This window comes from Sceloporus occidentalis, unplaced genomic scaffold, assembly GCF_023333645.1.
Source record: "Sceloporus occidentalis isolate IW3139 unplaced genomic scaffold, rSceOcc1.0.p SCAF_44, whole genome shotgun sequence".
Lineage (NCBI taxonomy): Eukaryota > Metazoa > Chordata > Lepidosauria > Squamata > Phrynosomatidae > Sceloporus > Sceloporus occidentalis.
In genome coordinates this window covers 3,700,219-3,717,373 of record NW_028317024.1, presented here as the reverse complement: position 1 = coordinate 3,717,373, position 17,155 = coordinate 3,700,219, and the positions used below count along the sequence as shown (strand labels likewise).

General features: G+C 37.8%; 1 protein-coding gene across 1 annotated transcript in view; it reads left to right on the top strand.

Annotated features, from left to right (window-relative positions):
* Positions 1-1,570: 1,570 nt before the first annotated feature.
* Positions 1,571-17,155, top strand: part of LOC149289602 (putative phospholipid-transporting ATPase IIB) — a 124,370-nt gene continuing 108,785 nt past the window's right edge. The window contains exons 1-4 of the mRNA XM_089490361.1: positions 1,571-1,737; positions 9,562-9,712; positions 12,617-12,730; positions 13,283-13,391. Coding sequence (XP_089346487.1) covers positions 1,601-1,737; positions 9,562-9,712; positions 12,617-12,730; positions 13,283-13,391 — 511 coding nt within the window. The 5' untranslated portion in view covers positions 1,571-1,600. The remainder of the gene's footprint in view (positions 1,738-9,561; positions 9,713-12,616; positions 12,731-13,282; positions 13,392-17,155) is intronic.

Below are 17,155 nucleotides of genomic sequence, written 5' to 3'. Positions count from 1 at the left end.
GAGAATTGGGCAAATTACATTTTATCTTTTCCAAATACTTGTATAGGGAACGGACACTCTCTAGTCAAGGCATTTACGTGTGCATCTCAGCACTGAAGCTCTCATGCTGTGAGTTTTGATGTCTTCCATTCTGATGTTCTGTTTAGTTTGTTTTTAGTACTTTCCTTTTAGAAAACTTTCTCGTATGCACTTAATTGCTTGAAGCCTTGATTGTCCATGAGTGACAAACCAATTAAGTGTGCAAGACACACATTACAAAGAAAATTAGACTTTGTCCTCATCTCAGCTATGAAAAATCCATTATTCATCGTCTTATTGTTTTTAAATACAGAGGTAAAATTTTACTACACAAAGGGAAAATTGCTTTTGAAATAGAATAAATTGCATGCCAGTTCAAAGGCTGCATTTTGAAGTCGATGATACTAAACATGATGGGGCTTTGCATGTATTATTTTTCACAATAGAATGCAGCTGTAAATTTGAGTACATATCTACATTTCTGAAAATGGAGCATTTTGTAATTGTTTAGCAGGAAACACATAGACGCACGTAGCTTTCGATTACCTTTTCTTTTGTTTTCTCCTCGTTCGGAAAGCATACACCTTTTTATGTAATTTTTTAATGTGTTGTTTTTTGTAACTAATATATATATATATATATATATATATATATATATATATATATATATATATATATATATACCTGTGTGTGTGTGTGTGTGTATGTATGTATATATATATATATATATATATATATATATATATATATATATATATATATATATATATACCGGTGTGTATATATATGTATAAAATTCCAGTTATGCTATTAATAGAAACATTCATTTTAAAATTGTGCGTGGTTGGGATCTGTAAAAGGCTTGCATTCTAGCATACCAGTTACTTATTGTCTTGGTTAATAATTTATCAAGTTGTTCGTCTTTGAGGCAGGACAGGACAGGACAATACCCTGCTTTATCATAGTAACCTACTTTTCCACTCTTGTGAGTATTACCAATGATCTAGAGAAGTGGAATTTCTAGATTTATGACACTTTACATTAATATTGTATGTATTTTTACTTAACCTTCAAAAGTATATAGGTCTATATTGTTCTAGAAAAAAACATTTAAATGATTAAATTCTGAAGTACTGCGATGTTTGTACTGATATAACATAATTTGTAAGGGTATTTCAGTTAGGCCCAAAAATTTCAGTTCAGGGTATTTCAGTTAGACACACTTAGAAAGAAAAGTAACTAATATGTGGGGAGTTTATCACATAAGAAAAAAACAACTTGTGAATGTGCAATATTTTTACCGTATTTTGAAATTTTCTGTTGGTAAAAGAAATGATATACCTGCCAAAGTGTTTATGTAACCCTTTTTTTTTCTTTTTTGGTGTAAGTGAAACCCACATACCACCGTTGGTCTGTAGAGTGTGATCTATGAAATTCTAACAGATGCTCTGATCTGCAGCCGTAGAACTAAAGGAACAAAATAGAATTCCCTCTACTTCTAATCCTTAATTGGTTAACTTATATTATTGCGAATGTGTCTTTCAGATATCAGGTAGAAGATGAAGCTTCTCCTTTAGATGAAATGCCACTTATGATGTCAGAAGAAGGCTTTGAAAATGATGAAAGTGATTACCATACATTGCCACGAGCCAGAATTACTCGTCGAAAAAGAGGTTTAGAATGGTTTGTCTGTGGAGGGTGGAAATTCCTGTGTACAAGGTAATAAGGTTGTGTTAAATATACCATATCTTATAACTGTGCTAGGAAACCTATGGCCCTCAGTGGAGGACTTTTAGGTCATCATCATCAGAGCCTTTCTGTGTCTCATTAATGAGACACATATTGCTACTTGGTATTGTCAGTGAGTATATATCTATCATGTTCGGCACGATTGCAGCAAACAGAAGTGCTTCTTTATATTAATTTGTTGTTATCATATTCCTAAATGCAAGTATTGCAGGTAAGGTGGCTAGCTGTTTCCTGTGAGAGCAATACTTCCTATATATAATTGGTATGCACACATCCACAGATATTTACAGAGTTCTGCATGAATGCATCTGTTGCCTACACTTCTGGAAGAGCAGTATTTAATGAAAAGTGTGTCACAGTACTTTCTTAGTACAAGTTAGTGTGAGTAGTCCTATAAAAACAGGATTTCACATGGGCATGTAGTGTCTCTTTCTGAAAGCTTAAATTGGGACCTAATGGGGCCCAACAACTGAGGTTTGCCCATTACAATTGAAGATGGCCCTGGTAATATGGTAGTTAATTCCAGCAAGGTGACAGAAGAGAAAGGAATTATAAGATGAAAGGAGACAAGAAGACCAGAAACAAGATGTGGGGACTGAATATCAAGGATAAGGCCATGTCATATCATGTCATATCACTAGTGACCATTGGAAATGGAGAATATTTGTTAGCTTCAAGAAAAGTATTTTGATGACATCAAAAATTTCTCCTCAAACAATATTCATTACCTAGCCTCCTCGAAATAGTTTTGTCTTATTTACACAGTTAAGTCCATCTGAAATGTATAACTTTTGGTTGATAAGGGTGAAAGGTCTTCTTTTGTCATTTAAAATGTTATGTACTGATATGTCAACAATCTAGATGATTTAGTACAGTTGAGTTACCTATTTTGTACCATAACAAAATCTATTTTAGGTGGTTTCATTGTAAATGTAACCAGTATATTAACTGTAATAAAACACATGCATTTGCTCACGTTTATGTATGTTTTTTGTATTTTAAAAGATGAATAAACTTTTATTTATATTTATATATATATATTATATATTATATATATATATATATATATATATATATATATATATATATATATATATATATATATATATATATATATATGAGGACAGTGGTGCATCCTGTGTGATAAGTAACCGTGATAAGCACTACTACCGGAAAATAATTAGTGGTTTCAAGCTGTCTCAGTATCTCTGTAACCACAAACAATACCTTGATTGCTCCTTGACCTCTGAACCAACGGCATGAGAACCACCCCCTAACAGATAAATGCTTTGCTATTGACTTATCACCTACATTCAGTGTTCTATAAAGCAATCATGAAATACAAGTGGAAATAAATCATTGAGCATCCACGTCATGTTAGACAGCTCATCAGGAAAAAAGAAAACTGACGATTCCTATAAATTGTCATAGAAAATTTTGAAGGCATCTAGCGGCCGTTAGATTTTCTTTGTTACACCTTCTCATCCCCCAAACAGATACCGAGGGGCTCTTATTGTTATAGAATTTGACATTATTCCTAAATTGATTTCAAAATGTTGAGCGATACATTTGGAAGCAGCTATAGTCATATTTAAATGTCGATATGCTATATAATTGTTCACAAAACAAACTTCCAGCATTTATTATGTGCTCTTATATCCTGTTTTAGACTAAAACTGCTTCCCTCCCTTGTTTTTTTTTTTTTTGTAACATTGAAATTCCATTCAAGCCTGTGAAATTATAATGCACACAAATCAATACTCGGGACTACTTTGGTTGGATTGATTTCTTTCTCATGAGATTTACATTCCACTTGTTATCAAAAACACATTGTCCCAATGAAAATGGTTCCATTGAATGGCATTTCCATATGAAGTGAAAGGGATATCAAATGCTCGGATTAATCTCAGTGCTGAGATGCCCTGTACACTTTCAATTAATCTGCAACACATTTGTTATGCAGAAGCATGGGAAAATGCTGATCTTTTAAGAATGACATGACTACACTGTTGCTTTTGGCTTGATTACTAATGCTACCTGTAGAGTACAACAATTACAGTATGGTTTGCAGAAAAAGGTTCTCCTGCTAAAAACTTAATAAGAAGTATGTGACCCTCGGCACAAAAGCCCAGCATTGTGCATATTTTTCTATTTTGATGAGAATCCAGCTAACCGTTCAGCTTGTAAGATAAAAGTAGTTTAAATGAAAGGAGCTCCGTACATGGGAATTTTAACATGTTCTACTATTTACTTTTTATTAGCTGACCCGCTGCACTCCTGTAATTTTAACAAAAGCTAAAAGAGACAAATGTAATCCGTTTACATTAACACGTGAAAGGGAAAATATTGACCCTCCTCCAGCAGATGTATAAAGGATTTAGGGCAGGAGTGTCGACATAAAACTCAGTTAGAGGCCAACTGACCTGGAGGCAACTTACGATGTCTGACCCAAAGATGTCCTGGTGCATGTATGCATAATAGAAACAAAGACCAGTAAGTGTCTGGATGCATGGAATCATCACATGTTAAATACTTCTACACTCAATAAATTTAGTTGAACATAATGCAGTTGGCAACCTGCAATATGAGGTCACACAAAGTACTATGTTTTTAGGAGTGCGTGTTGAACAATGTGGATGGAATCAGAATAAAGCTACTTCAATAAAATTAATATGTGGCTAACAAAACCTTCTGGTCGTATTTTAATGGGGGCATTTCTTGATCCAAAAAAGAATACTCAGATTTCTTGTTAATATAGTGTCCCCAATAATGTGCTCAGATGGAAAATCAATCTCGCTGTCTCTTCCACCCTCCCTCCCTCCCTCTGGGACTGTGCAAAATGTTTTAGAAAGGTGCAAAAATTCTGTGATGTAAGAGTGGTTTCCAAAAAGATATGTTAATAAGTTTATTATCATTTAACAAAATGCAAAATGAGTGAACAGAAGAAAAATATAAATCAAACCAATATTTCATGTGACCACCCTTTGCCTTCAAAACACCATCAATTCTTCTAGGTACACTTACAAACAGTATTCGAAGGACCTCGGCAGGTAGGCTGTTCCAAACATCTTGGAGAGCTAACCACAGTTCTGTGGATTTAGACTGCCTCAGTTCTTTCTCTTTCTTCGTGTAATCCCAGACTGACTCAATGTTGTTGTGATCAGGGCTCTGTGGGGGCCATACCATCAATTCTTCTTTAGACTGAAGGTAGTTATTAATGACTGGCTGTATGTTTGGGGTCGTTGTCAGGATTGAGGAGACCAAATCCACAACTCTATTTACAGACATGCAGCCCCAAAATTGCAAGGAATCTCAACCATGCTTTACAGTGCCCTGCAAGAATTAATTCTTCTCCAAAACCTTTTGGGGAACAAACTGCCTTCTGCTACCGACAAATATTTCAAATTTTGACTCATCACTTAAGCAATTTTTATGCACGTCTTGGTATGCCTTCTTGGCTGCAAGTCTTTCATGAAGATAACTTCTGTCTAGCTTCACTGGACAGTAAATGGATGTACCAAGGTCCCACTGTTTTCTGCCAATGTCTAGCTGAAGGCACTAAGCATTATGTGTCTTCCATCTGCTTTACTGAGTTTCCTTAGCTGACCACTGCATCTACGGTCCTCAATGTTGCCTGTTTTCTTGTGCTTCTTGTCCAGAACATCTGGAAACCCCTGTCAACCTTCAAATGTCATCCAGGAAGAGACCTTGCTGATGCAGTACGATTACCTTGTGTCTTGTTGTTGTGCTCAGTCATAGTATTTGACATCTGAAAATACTGTATTCAGTAACGTCACTTTGCTTCAGTTTGGCTGTTCCTCACCCAATTTTGTTCCTCTTACACACCTATTTCTGTTTCAGTTAACGATTGTGTTTCAACTTACGTATTAAATTGATGATCATTAGCACCTGTTTGGTATAGTTGTTAAATCATACACCTACATGCCTACAAAATCCATGACTTTGTGCAAGTATGCCTAAAAGCAATTGATGCTGTTTTGAAGGCAAATGGTGGCCACACACTAAATTTTCGTTAGATCTAGGTTTTTCTTCTGTTCAGTCACCATGCAGTTAGTTTTTTTTAAAACAATTAAAATGTCTATTTAGGAAAGCATTATTACTTCATATCATTTTTCACACCTGCCTCAAACTTTTGGGCAGTAGTATGTGTGTATGTGTGTTTGTGTATATACACATATATATCTATATAATCAATCTGGAGTAGTGCGACATTGTGTGCAGCTGGTGTCTGAATAGCCACATTTTCCCAAAGTTGAAGATCTTAGAGAAGCTCACAAAGGAAGGTTTGTGAGATGTGCTGTGGTCTGAGTTGACCCTTGAAATAGATTAGAGATTACACCAAGATAAATATTCTTTAGAATTTTCATTCTAGGTCCTTTCTCTTTATAACTGTCTACTTTTGTGAACAGACTCTTCGTTGTTTCTTAGTTATGCGCGCTTTATGATCTCTGGGAGAAACAGGTGTTTTTGCGAAAAAAAAATAGACTTCATGGCTGACAATGTTCAAACACCACACCGTAAAAACAAGTCATATATGAAGCATTTGCCAATTTGGGATACAAAATGTGAACTTTAAGAAGTTCATTATCCGTTGATCACAAACCATCACAAGGTCCTTTTCCATGTCGTTGTGAAAACCTGTCAAAGTATAGTTCTCCTATGGACTCTAAAGAACATCAATGAGAAATGCACCCCCCAAAGAAAAAATAAACATGCCCATTACCTCAAAGGTGAATGAAAATGTTGAGCCTTTATCACTGTTTTAAGTGGACAGAGAACAATATCATCCTAATCTTTATATTTAAAGTATTTTGATATCATGGTGGAACCCGTAATTCCTCTTTAACTATGCTTTTGATTTGGCAACAAATCTTTCATATCTCATGTGAATATTAACTGCATCATTTTAAAAGTGATTTACTGTATTTGTATTACAGGCGACAGCAGAGTTTTTGGCACTAAGCTTTACACATCACCAAAAATGTATTTATTTTTTTACTGACATATGGGAGAACACATTAAAATATTAGTTATTCTTGATAAATCTGTAAAAAAAAAAAATCATGACTTTTCTTTTGTTAGAGAATAAATACTGATAAATCATACCCCTAAGTATTTCCTATCGGTTATTTTTTCTCTATCATTTCTATTATAAGGAAAGCAAAATGCGTGCTATTGAATCTTGACAAATAATTTATCTGCTTTAAGAAACTCAATTTGAAGCAGATTCCCAGAAGATAAACGCACGGAACTCTTCATTGCCAGATAATTCCCAGTGGAATGCATTTTGACGAGCCACATACGAATGCATTTTTCCAGGGACATCTATGATGATAAAAGGGCACATGATAACAATCTTAAAGTTATCTAATGGTCATGCTTAAAAACCTGTGTATGATCTTTTCATCCTCCAGCCTATAAAATTGAATCATGCCACCCATTGAGAACAGAGAAAGAAGATTGAACTACCAACCTAAAAATACAGACTTTATAGAAAAGGCAGTAAAATGTGGAATTTATTACATTTAATGACATTATGTTCAATGTAGCGGTTACATAGTTTAGAAGAAAAAAGGAAATGTCATCACAAGAGCATTTACTCTAGTTTTCTAATTATGTCAATCTGTAGTTATTTTACAGTTATATGTAAACTATTATTTTTTTAAGCTTTGCTTTTCCTCCCTCTGTCCAGTCGTGTCCACCAAGGTTTTGTGTGAGGACTAATTATTGAGTTTTTGATCTTAGCTACCAGTCTTTCGACTTGGTAATTTGACCTTGCCCAGGGATGCTAATTAGTTTGTGAGGTATAGCCACCCAAATTCTGAATATTTAACTTCGTTTTCAGGAAAGACCTTGTTGGTCACGCATAAGACATAGTTAAAATGAGGGAGTTCTGTGGAGTGATGAGGCAGCGCATCGTGCCAACTGAAATATTTGGTGGAGGAGGGATAATGGTATGGGGCTGTTTTTCAGGGGTTGGGCCCCCTTACTTCCAGTGAAGGGAAATCTTAATGCTTCAGCATAGCAAGACATTTCTTCGACAATGCTATGCTTCCAAATTTGTTGGAACAGGTTGAAGAAGGCCCTTTTCTTTTCCAGCATGATGGTCCCCTAGTGCACAAAGCAAGGTCCATAAGGACTTGAAAGAGTTTGTTGTGGAAGAATTTGACTGGCCTGCACAAAGAACGGACCTCAACCCCATCGAACTCCTTTAGGAAGAAGCCAGGCCTTCTCATCCAACATCACTGCCTGACCTCACAAATGTTCTACTGGATGAATCGGCAAAAATTCCCACAGAAATATGCCAAAATCTTGTGGAAAACCTTCCCAGAAGACTGAAAGCTGTTGTAGCTGCAAAGAGGGGACACATTAATGTCTATGTATTAAGAATGCAATGTCATCAAAGTCCCTGTTGGTGTAAGGGTCAGATCTGCATATAGTGTAGTTGGTAATTACATATATGCAGTGGCTCTTAAAGGTTAGGGCTTTTTTCTTCCAGGTTGAATATGCATTCTTCATTAGTGGGCCTGTATGAGACAATTAGCTATCCCTTTTAATCTATATTTTGCGTATGCTGCCTATTCTGCATTTGAATGTTTTTTTGTTTTCTTTTAATGCTGAAAATCTACAAGAACCTCTAAGCGCTTCCTAACTAAGAAATTAATTCCATGGATTGTATGGTAAACATTTTGCACTTTTTCATTGTTCCCAATCTGCCTCTCTTTCCATACATGTTGTGAGGAACAGGCAACATGCATGTTCGCCTTGGCCAAAAACTCTTCATGCCGGGAACAGAAGAGTCATCAAGTTTAATGGGCAAATGTTTTTGGATAATTCCAACTTTTTGGCTGACTGCAATTTAAAGAGTGCAGTACAATTTTCTGCTAAAGCTGGGTGAAGTTATATGTAACATCTGATTTTGATTTTCCATATAATTGGTGCAGCATGTTCAGAAAAGCAGTTATCTGTTCTTGCAGACTGACTGTCCTCTTAGATTAAGTAACTTAGTCTTTACAAGCACAGATAAACTGGATACCAAAGATGGATCACTTAATCGTAATTTTTTAATTATTCATGTGATTGCTTTTGTACAAAGAAATAAAACGCACAACCTATAACCAACATCTATAACAGCACAGCATGCTATAAAAATAATAAATTATCTGCATCCTCTTTTGCTGTTAGAGTCCATGTTTAAAGGATAGGGGAATGGAAGATTTAGGATGTGGTTATTTGTACAAGTTGAGAAGAAACCAATGACTTATATGGGGAGGGGGCACCATCCTAGCGTTCATTATTGACTTTTCCATGTCAATAATTAACAGCTCATCAGTGCATTTCTGCAAATATGGCTTATGTTCCAAAACACAAAAGTATCCTCAGGTAATTAGAAGCTATCGAACCCAATTCATCTTATGTTCCATATAGATCTGATCTTCTTACGCTGCTCAGTTTCAGTTTGACTCAACAAGCATTTTTTCTCCCAATTCAATTGTTACATTTCAAAAATGATTTTAACTGTTCGTTTGCTAATTATTTTTACTGAATCTAGTGGCATTTGCTTTGCAGTGGGGTAGGGAGGCCTTTGCATATGTAAAGACTGTTTCTAATTTCCATTAAAAATATATCCTACAAACTTGTGAACTTTAGTCTTAAGATATTGACCATCCATGTAGAATTTGGCAACTATTTTCTTAATGTGATTCTGTTCTCCACTAGACCAATACACATCGTTTTAAGAAAGTAAAAGTTCTTTTTGTCTTAATTTCTTAGCTGCTGTGACTGGCTTATAAATGTTTGTAGAAGAAAAAAAGAATTGAAAGCTCGAACCGTGTGGTTGGGATGTCCAGAAAAATGCGAAGAAAAGTATCCAAGGAATGCTATAAAAAATCAGAAGTACAACATCTTTACATTTGTTCCTGGGGTAAGAAGCATGACTTTTACACAACCTAAGCATGCTCCATTAGAATCCACTTCACTTCTAGTTTATAATGTTGCAATTTATGTTGTCTGGACCTTAAAATGTATTCTTAGTTTCATGTTTCTCATATATATATATACTTGTACAGAATAAGGCATAAGTCTGCAAGTAATAAACACATAATCATGTACAAAAAACATAAAATCTTATGGTAGCCTATGCAGTTAATCAAGCTTGTTAGAATGGCAATTATACCACCTGCGACCTTCCTAGAGTTGGAAGCCATGGAAAAAACAGGATTTTTTTCTGGGAAAAAAATGGAAATTTTCAGAATATTTTTTAAAAAATGTAAAGTAGTTTAGCAAATTTTTTATTATTTTGTTACACTGGGAACATGTGCAGTGTATATAAAAGTACAGCTTATTCAGTGAATAATAAACAAAATTTGCTTTTTAAAACGTTATTTTTTGTTGCAAATGGAACAACAAGGTCTGTATGCGTTAAGAAAATTTCAACTATACGTGAGAACAGGTGACCCCCCCCCTTTCCTTTAAATGCAACAAAATAAATGAAGAAACCATCAACACAAAAAAACAAAAGATCTCCTCTAATCCTCCTACATGGATTGGATGGGGAGAGCAATCACAAATCGCCCAAACAGATTTGCTCCTTAGTGCCAATTGCGAACGAAAAAGTTAAATAATCGGCTTTATTTGCGGTAGTTGGATGTGGACTTATAGCATCTTTCATAAAGGTCGTCATGTATTAAAGTTTGAAAGCCATGTAATAAACACGTTGTAAAGAAGATACTCCACACTCCCCCATTTTTACTGTTTTCCATCTCTACACCTTCCTATACAGTGCACATCAATGTCCAGTATCCCTGTTAAATTATTGTAACTATTTCCATATTAACATAACTTTATATTTTACTTTACTGGGAGGGTTGTAGATGAGTGAAACAACCTTACAACCTTCCAGCAGAAGTGGTAGAGTCTAATACAGGGAGGCAGTTTAAACATGCATGGGATAGGCATAATGCTATCTTGAATCTAAGACAAGACCAATGACTGATTAAAGCCTGAGTCTTTACTGCAGGGAAACAGGCAGACTAGATGGGCCCAATGGTTCTGATTTGCAGCTATATAAGAGATGGATTTTGTGTTGATTGACTGTTTTCTAGACTTGAGCAGGTGAAATAATAACATCTTTATTGTGTTAAAAATGTAGACACTTTAAAGTAAATATCCAGTTACCCAGATTGAATTTAGTTTTCAACTATGTTTAGTAATGCAAACACCAAAATTGTAATATTCTGTAGTAACCTTTTCAAAGGTTCAAATAAATGAATCATCTAATTGTAGCCTTGTCCAACTATATAAAATGTACGTGTTATTTTGGTTGAAGCAATAAGACCACATATAGGGCTGCACAATAACATGATCAAGTTTGGTGCAATTCGACATTGGATTTTTCTTCTCATTGCCAATAAACCCATAAAGCTTATTGAGTAACTGTATATGCCCCAGCCAGGCGATGCTTGGATTCTAATATATGTCTTTATTAAAACTCGCAAAAACAAATGGCTCTGTAATTAAATGCCTGATCTTATGTCAAGGTAATAAAATGGCAACCGTCCTTCAGATAGATAAATATTCTCATCTTTATTGAACCATGCTACTGTTTTCTCCTTTAGTTTAAATTATTAAACACACACAAATTGCTTAAACAGTTCACATTTTTGTAAAGGTCACAAAGTTCATTAAAGATACAGTCAACTATTCATTGTTGTAATTAAAACCATGGAGCTTATTTTCTTTTTCTAATTAGAATACATAGGTCAGAATTTTTATAGTTATCTGATTACTGTACGTTATTACAATGCAGTGAAAAAAAAAGTATTTGCCCCTTCCCGATTTCTTCTGTTTTTGCATATTTGTTATACTTAAATGTTTCAGATCATCGAACCAACTTTAATAGTAGGCAAAGTTACCCAAGTAAACACAAACTGCGGTTTTTAAATGATTTCATATATAGAAGGAAAAAAAAGATGTCCAACCCTACCTGGTCCAATGCTAAAAGGTAATTGCCCGCTTAGATACTAAAACAACCAACTGAAACCAATTCAATTTGGTTAATTTCACTAGACACACCCAGGCATGATTACTGCCAGCCCCGTTAAATAGAACCTGTCTTGCAAAGCAGAGTAGGCTAAAAGGTCTCAAAAAGCAGCATATGATGCCAGGATCTAAAGAAATTCAAGAACAGATGAGAAAGTCATTGACATCTATCTGCCAAGGGGTTACAATGCCATTTCTAAGGCTTTGGCACGCCAGAGAAGCACCGTAAGAGCCATTATCCACAAATGAAGAACACTTTGAACAGTGGTGGTTCACTCCCATGCGATCTCTCCGGACAACTTTCCCTTTAGTGATTAATCCCCAAGCACTGTCAAAGGTTTTCCTGCACAGAAGATCCATACCAAGAGGAAGCTCTGACAACTTCCTGTTTCTTTGACATAAATTCTATTGACCAATCTCTGGTCTTGAAGAGGATGCTTCAGATCACACGCTTATTTCCATTGTCCTGCTTATTGGGAGAAGCTGGGTTTAAAAGGGATGTCATGTGATAAAATATTATTTGACTATTAAATCCAGTGCTGTATACAGAAATGTAGGTTTTATCTCATTTTGGTTCAATAAGTTACCTTTGTTTTGGACTGCCATTGTGCTTAGTCTTGTGATATTTTGGCGGACTCTTACTCAAACACCACACTGTGCTGGTTCTTAACAGCAATTCTAAATAAGTCGGTTCCAACCATAGACTTTCATTAGCCAAGTTGCCCGTCTATCCATATCTCTATTATGTCTTCACCTCTAATTTTGTTATTTTGTATTTTTTTTTAAGGTTTTATATCAACAGTTCAAATTCTTTTTGAATCTTTATTTTCTGGTAGTCGCTTGCTCTCAGTTTGTACCGTCATTGAAAATAGGCTACTTGTATACCTACTGGGCACCACTGGTGAGTAAATGTGAACTTTTAATTATATTTTTATATTATAACTCATATTCATCATATCAGTATCAGTTAATCAGTCCTAGCATAAGTTTGATGTGTAGATGACCAACAGTATATCCTTATCTTGGGTTGTTTACTATTCTCTTGAATGCATAACTCTTAAGAACATAAATATATGTATTATAAGCAAATCTGATAATCAAAACTTAAGGTTGTGTCTGTTGACCTTGAAATTCGTGATTGAGGTTGACTTTAACAAAATACAAATGAGAATTTGAGCGCTGCATTCTAAGTAAAGCCCCGTAAATGAATGAACCAGCAACTAATAATCATGTAATACCTTTAGAGGAGTAAGGGTATAGGTCGGGTGGTATGGTGGACTTGTACACTTTAGCACCCGTTAGATTTCCTCTGACAGTAAGGCGCATTCATAGGTTTGGAGAGAGATTCACCTTTAGATACGGTAACTAAATAGGTTTCCGAATCACCCCGCAGCATGATTGGTTTGTCTTTTGTTTGTACACACTTTTAATATAGACTTTTATTTTATTTTAGGGGTTTGTTCTGGCCGTTACAATGGTGAGGGAAGCAGTTGATGAATATCGCAGGTTCAAAAGGGACAAAGAAATGAATTCACAGTTGTATAGTAAACTTACCATTCGAGGTAAGAGGTTTTTTGTTTTTGTTTTTTTAATAGTTTGTATGTATAAATTTCAATAGTAAATTATGTAATGCAAGACACTCTATATTTCACCAGACTTTGAAAAACAAAAAAGTTAGGTTGCCTATAATTTGTCTAACATTTTACAGTCATGAGAAGTGAGGTGGTTCGGTGGTTCAAACCTATTAGTTCCAAAATAATTATACCAATTAGGAAGAAAACAGTATAACCTGTTGGTAGTTTTAATAAATGAATTTAGTTTTATGCTAAAAGCTGTGAAGGTGTCATTCTCCCTTTTAGTAGCAGAAAGGAAAGGATCTGCATTATACCGTATTTGCTCAATTATAAGAAGACCCCCCAAAATTTGAATATTCATTTAGGGGGGAAAAAGCCTGAATATAAGTCTACCATATAGGAAAAAAGTTTTACTAGTAAATATGAGTTCACATGTAAACTATTTTTATATATTTAATAAAAAGTATGATAATAAGCCACTCTGTCCCAGATATGCCTTTTTTAACCCTCTGTATGCCACTTTGCCTCCCTGACATGCATTTTAACCCCTTATTTGCCATTCCCCCCCCAGATATGCCTTATACCCTCTATATGCCACTCTGCCTCCAAAAAACCATTGAACCCCCAATCCCACTCTTAACCCGATACCAGTGCATCCCTTTATCTGTGACTCGCTGGTGTCTAGTAAGGCAGCCGCAAGAGGTCTGTGCGATACAGACCTTCGCTTCTGCTAGCCATTACTTCCGCCGGGGCTTCTATGACTGAGTGCCGGAATCACATGACCTTCCGGTGCTCCACCATAGAAGTCCCTGCCAGGGAGGAGGGTCCGGGTCCCCTGCAGCACTGCGGGGGATCTGGATTTTAGTCTTGTAGTCAGACCTCTAATTGGATGACAGATATGAACCATTTGGCCCATCTAGTCTGCACAAAAAATATAAAAAAAAAACAAACAAAAAAAAAAACAAATAAATAATAGTAATAATAAAAAAAAATATATATATATTTATACAGTGGGGCAAAAAGTATTTTGTCAGCAACCAATTGTGCAAGTTCTCCCACTTACAAAGATGAGAGAGGCCTGTAATTTTCACCATAGGTACACTTCAACTATGAGAGACAGAATGAGACAACAAAGTCCATAAATCACATTTGTCTGATTTTTAAAGAATTTATTTGCAAATTATGGTGGAAAATAAGTATTTGGTCAATAACAAAAGTTCATATCAATACTTTGTTATATACCTTTTGTTGGCAATTGAGGTCTAACATTTTCTGTAAGTCTTCACAAGGTTTTCACACACTGTTGCTGGTATTTTGGATCATTCCTCCATGCAGATCTCCTCTAGAGCAGTGATGTTTTGGGGCTGTCGCTGGGCAACACAGACTTTCAACTCCCTCCAAAGGTTTTCCCTGCCATCCCAGGTGACACTAGGATAGACTCCTCCTCCGTACCTGATAGGGCAGGACTCAAAAACTTTAAAAGGGCCCTCCCCTCCTACTAACACCAGTGTTTTTTTCCTCGTCTACCTTTTATTATTTTCTAGGCTCTAGGTTGAGCCGTTTCCCCGGGCTAAGCCCCCATTCCTGGGGGATACCTTGCACCTCAGCCTGATGGCTGGTGCTGCGTCGCCCACGCTTGTCCCGGTCGCGGCAGTGTTCGCGGCTTCGGCAGCACCGTCGTCCCTGCGGTGATCGCGGCTGCACCGTCGTCCTGGCGGTGATCTTGGCACCGTCGTCCCGGCGGTGATCGGGCCGCGGTGGTGCCGGCGTCCCGGCGGTGTTCGGCTGTCCCGGCGGTGATCGTGGCCGCCGTCCTGGCGGTTAGCGTGGCCGCGTCCTGGCGGTTAGCTCGGCAAACCCCTCCGGCCGTGTTTACGGTGATCCGGCGGGTTGCCGGCTCCTCCTATAGCCGGGGACGCCTGCCGGTCTGGCTGTTCGGCGTACAGATGCCGCTGTTGCGGCTTACTGGCTTCGGCCAATATGGCGTCTGATGTCTTCCGGTTTGGGGCTTCTGCACTTCTGGTTGTGCGTTCCAAGCCTCGTTTTGGTTGTAATTCAAAATTTTGGCGCCAAGCTCTCTGCTGTTGCAGATTCCAGCCTAATTTCAGCTCCCTTCACTGTATATATATATATATATATATAGAAGGTAAGTGATTTGGATGTTGTGTGTGTTCCTGCTGTTTTCTTTTGCTCAGGTGCTGTTGCATCTTTCATCATGTCGGCCCCTGATAATTCTGAGCCGCCCTCTGTTGAGGACAAGCCTAAGAAAGCTGTTATGAAGTCTAAACATGCCCAATGCTCTGGGTGTCACAAGGCTTTGCAGGATTCAAGGAAGAAACTCTGCTCCGCTTGCCTGAGGTCTGTAGCGGATTCTGAGCCCTCTGGGGGTAGGGAATTTTTGGTCTGGCTTAAAGAGGAGATGCAGTCTACCTTCTCTGCCTTCCGTCAGTCGGTTCCTGTTCCTGCCTATCATCACCTTCCCGCGGTACAAGACCCTGCTCTTCTGGGGCGTCAGCCCTTGTTTTCTGACTCTGAGTTTGATTATCCTGAGGTAGAGGAAGGTTCCTCAGAGGAAGGAGAGATCCGGGAGGAAAGTTCTTTTTTATTCCCGGTGGAGGAAATTGAGACTTTAATTTCTGCTGTGAGATCAGCTATGCATTTGGAGGAGGCCTCCACCCAGGAAAATGACTCTTTCTTTGGTGCCAGCTTCTCCAAACAGTCTGCCTCGTTTCCTGTTCATCCTGCGCTTTCTGACATTATCAAGCAGGAATGGAACCACCCGGAAAGGAGGGTTAACCTGTCCAGACGGGTTAAACGCATGTTTCCCTTTGATGAGAACTTTGCTGATTTTTGTGCTACCCCGCTGGTGGATACTGCTGTTATGAAGGTCTCCAGGAAGACTACTCTGCCGCTTGAGGATGGCTCTCATTTTTCTGACCATATGGAAAAGAAAGCCGAAGCTGCAGTTAAGAAATCTTTCGAGGCTTCAGCTGCGACCTTTAAACCTGAAATTGCTTCTGCCTCAGTTTCCAGAGCTGTCAAAATTTGGCTCTCCCAGATCGAGGAGGATATTGCTGCCAAAACCTCCAGGGAGACTATCCTCAAGAATGTTGCTGCCGTGAGATTGGCCGTGGATTTTCTCTGTGATGCCTCAATTGAAAACATCAGAATGACGGCCAGAGCTTCGGCGCTTTCGGTGGCAGCCAGAAGGGCCTTGTGGCTTAAGGCCTGGGCGGCGGATAATGCCTCTAAGAACAAGCTTCTTAATATCCCTTTTAAGGGCAATACTTTATTTGGGGAAGAGCTGGAGTCCCTTTTGGAGAAGACCACAGGGGATAAGCATTGGATGCCTCAACGAAAGCCTCCTTCAAAAAGACGGCAGTCCTTTCGGCCTTTTTTCCCGGGACAATCTAGAGGCCATAGTTCTAGGTTCAACCCCTCGTCTAGAGAACAAAACTTTCGAGGCAGATTCCCTCGCGGAAGGGGGAGATTTGACAGGATCGCCTTCCCCAAAGCGTTTCAAGACCCCAAGAACGCTGCATGACGCCTCCTCCATTCCGGATAAGTTTTTTCACCGACAATTGGTTCTCACTCACCCGAGATCCCTGGGTGAGAGCCATTGTATCGCACGGATATCAACTTCAATTCCGGACCAGACCTTCAGACCGTTTTTTGATCTCCCACCTTCCTCCAGACCAGGCAAGGCGGTCAGTCCTGTTATCCACCATTCAGCAGTTGTCAGACCTCAGAGT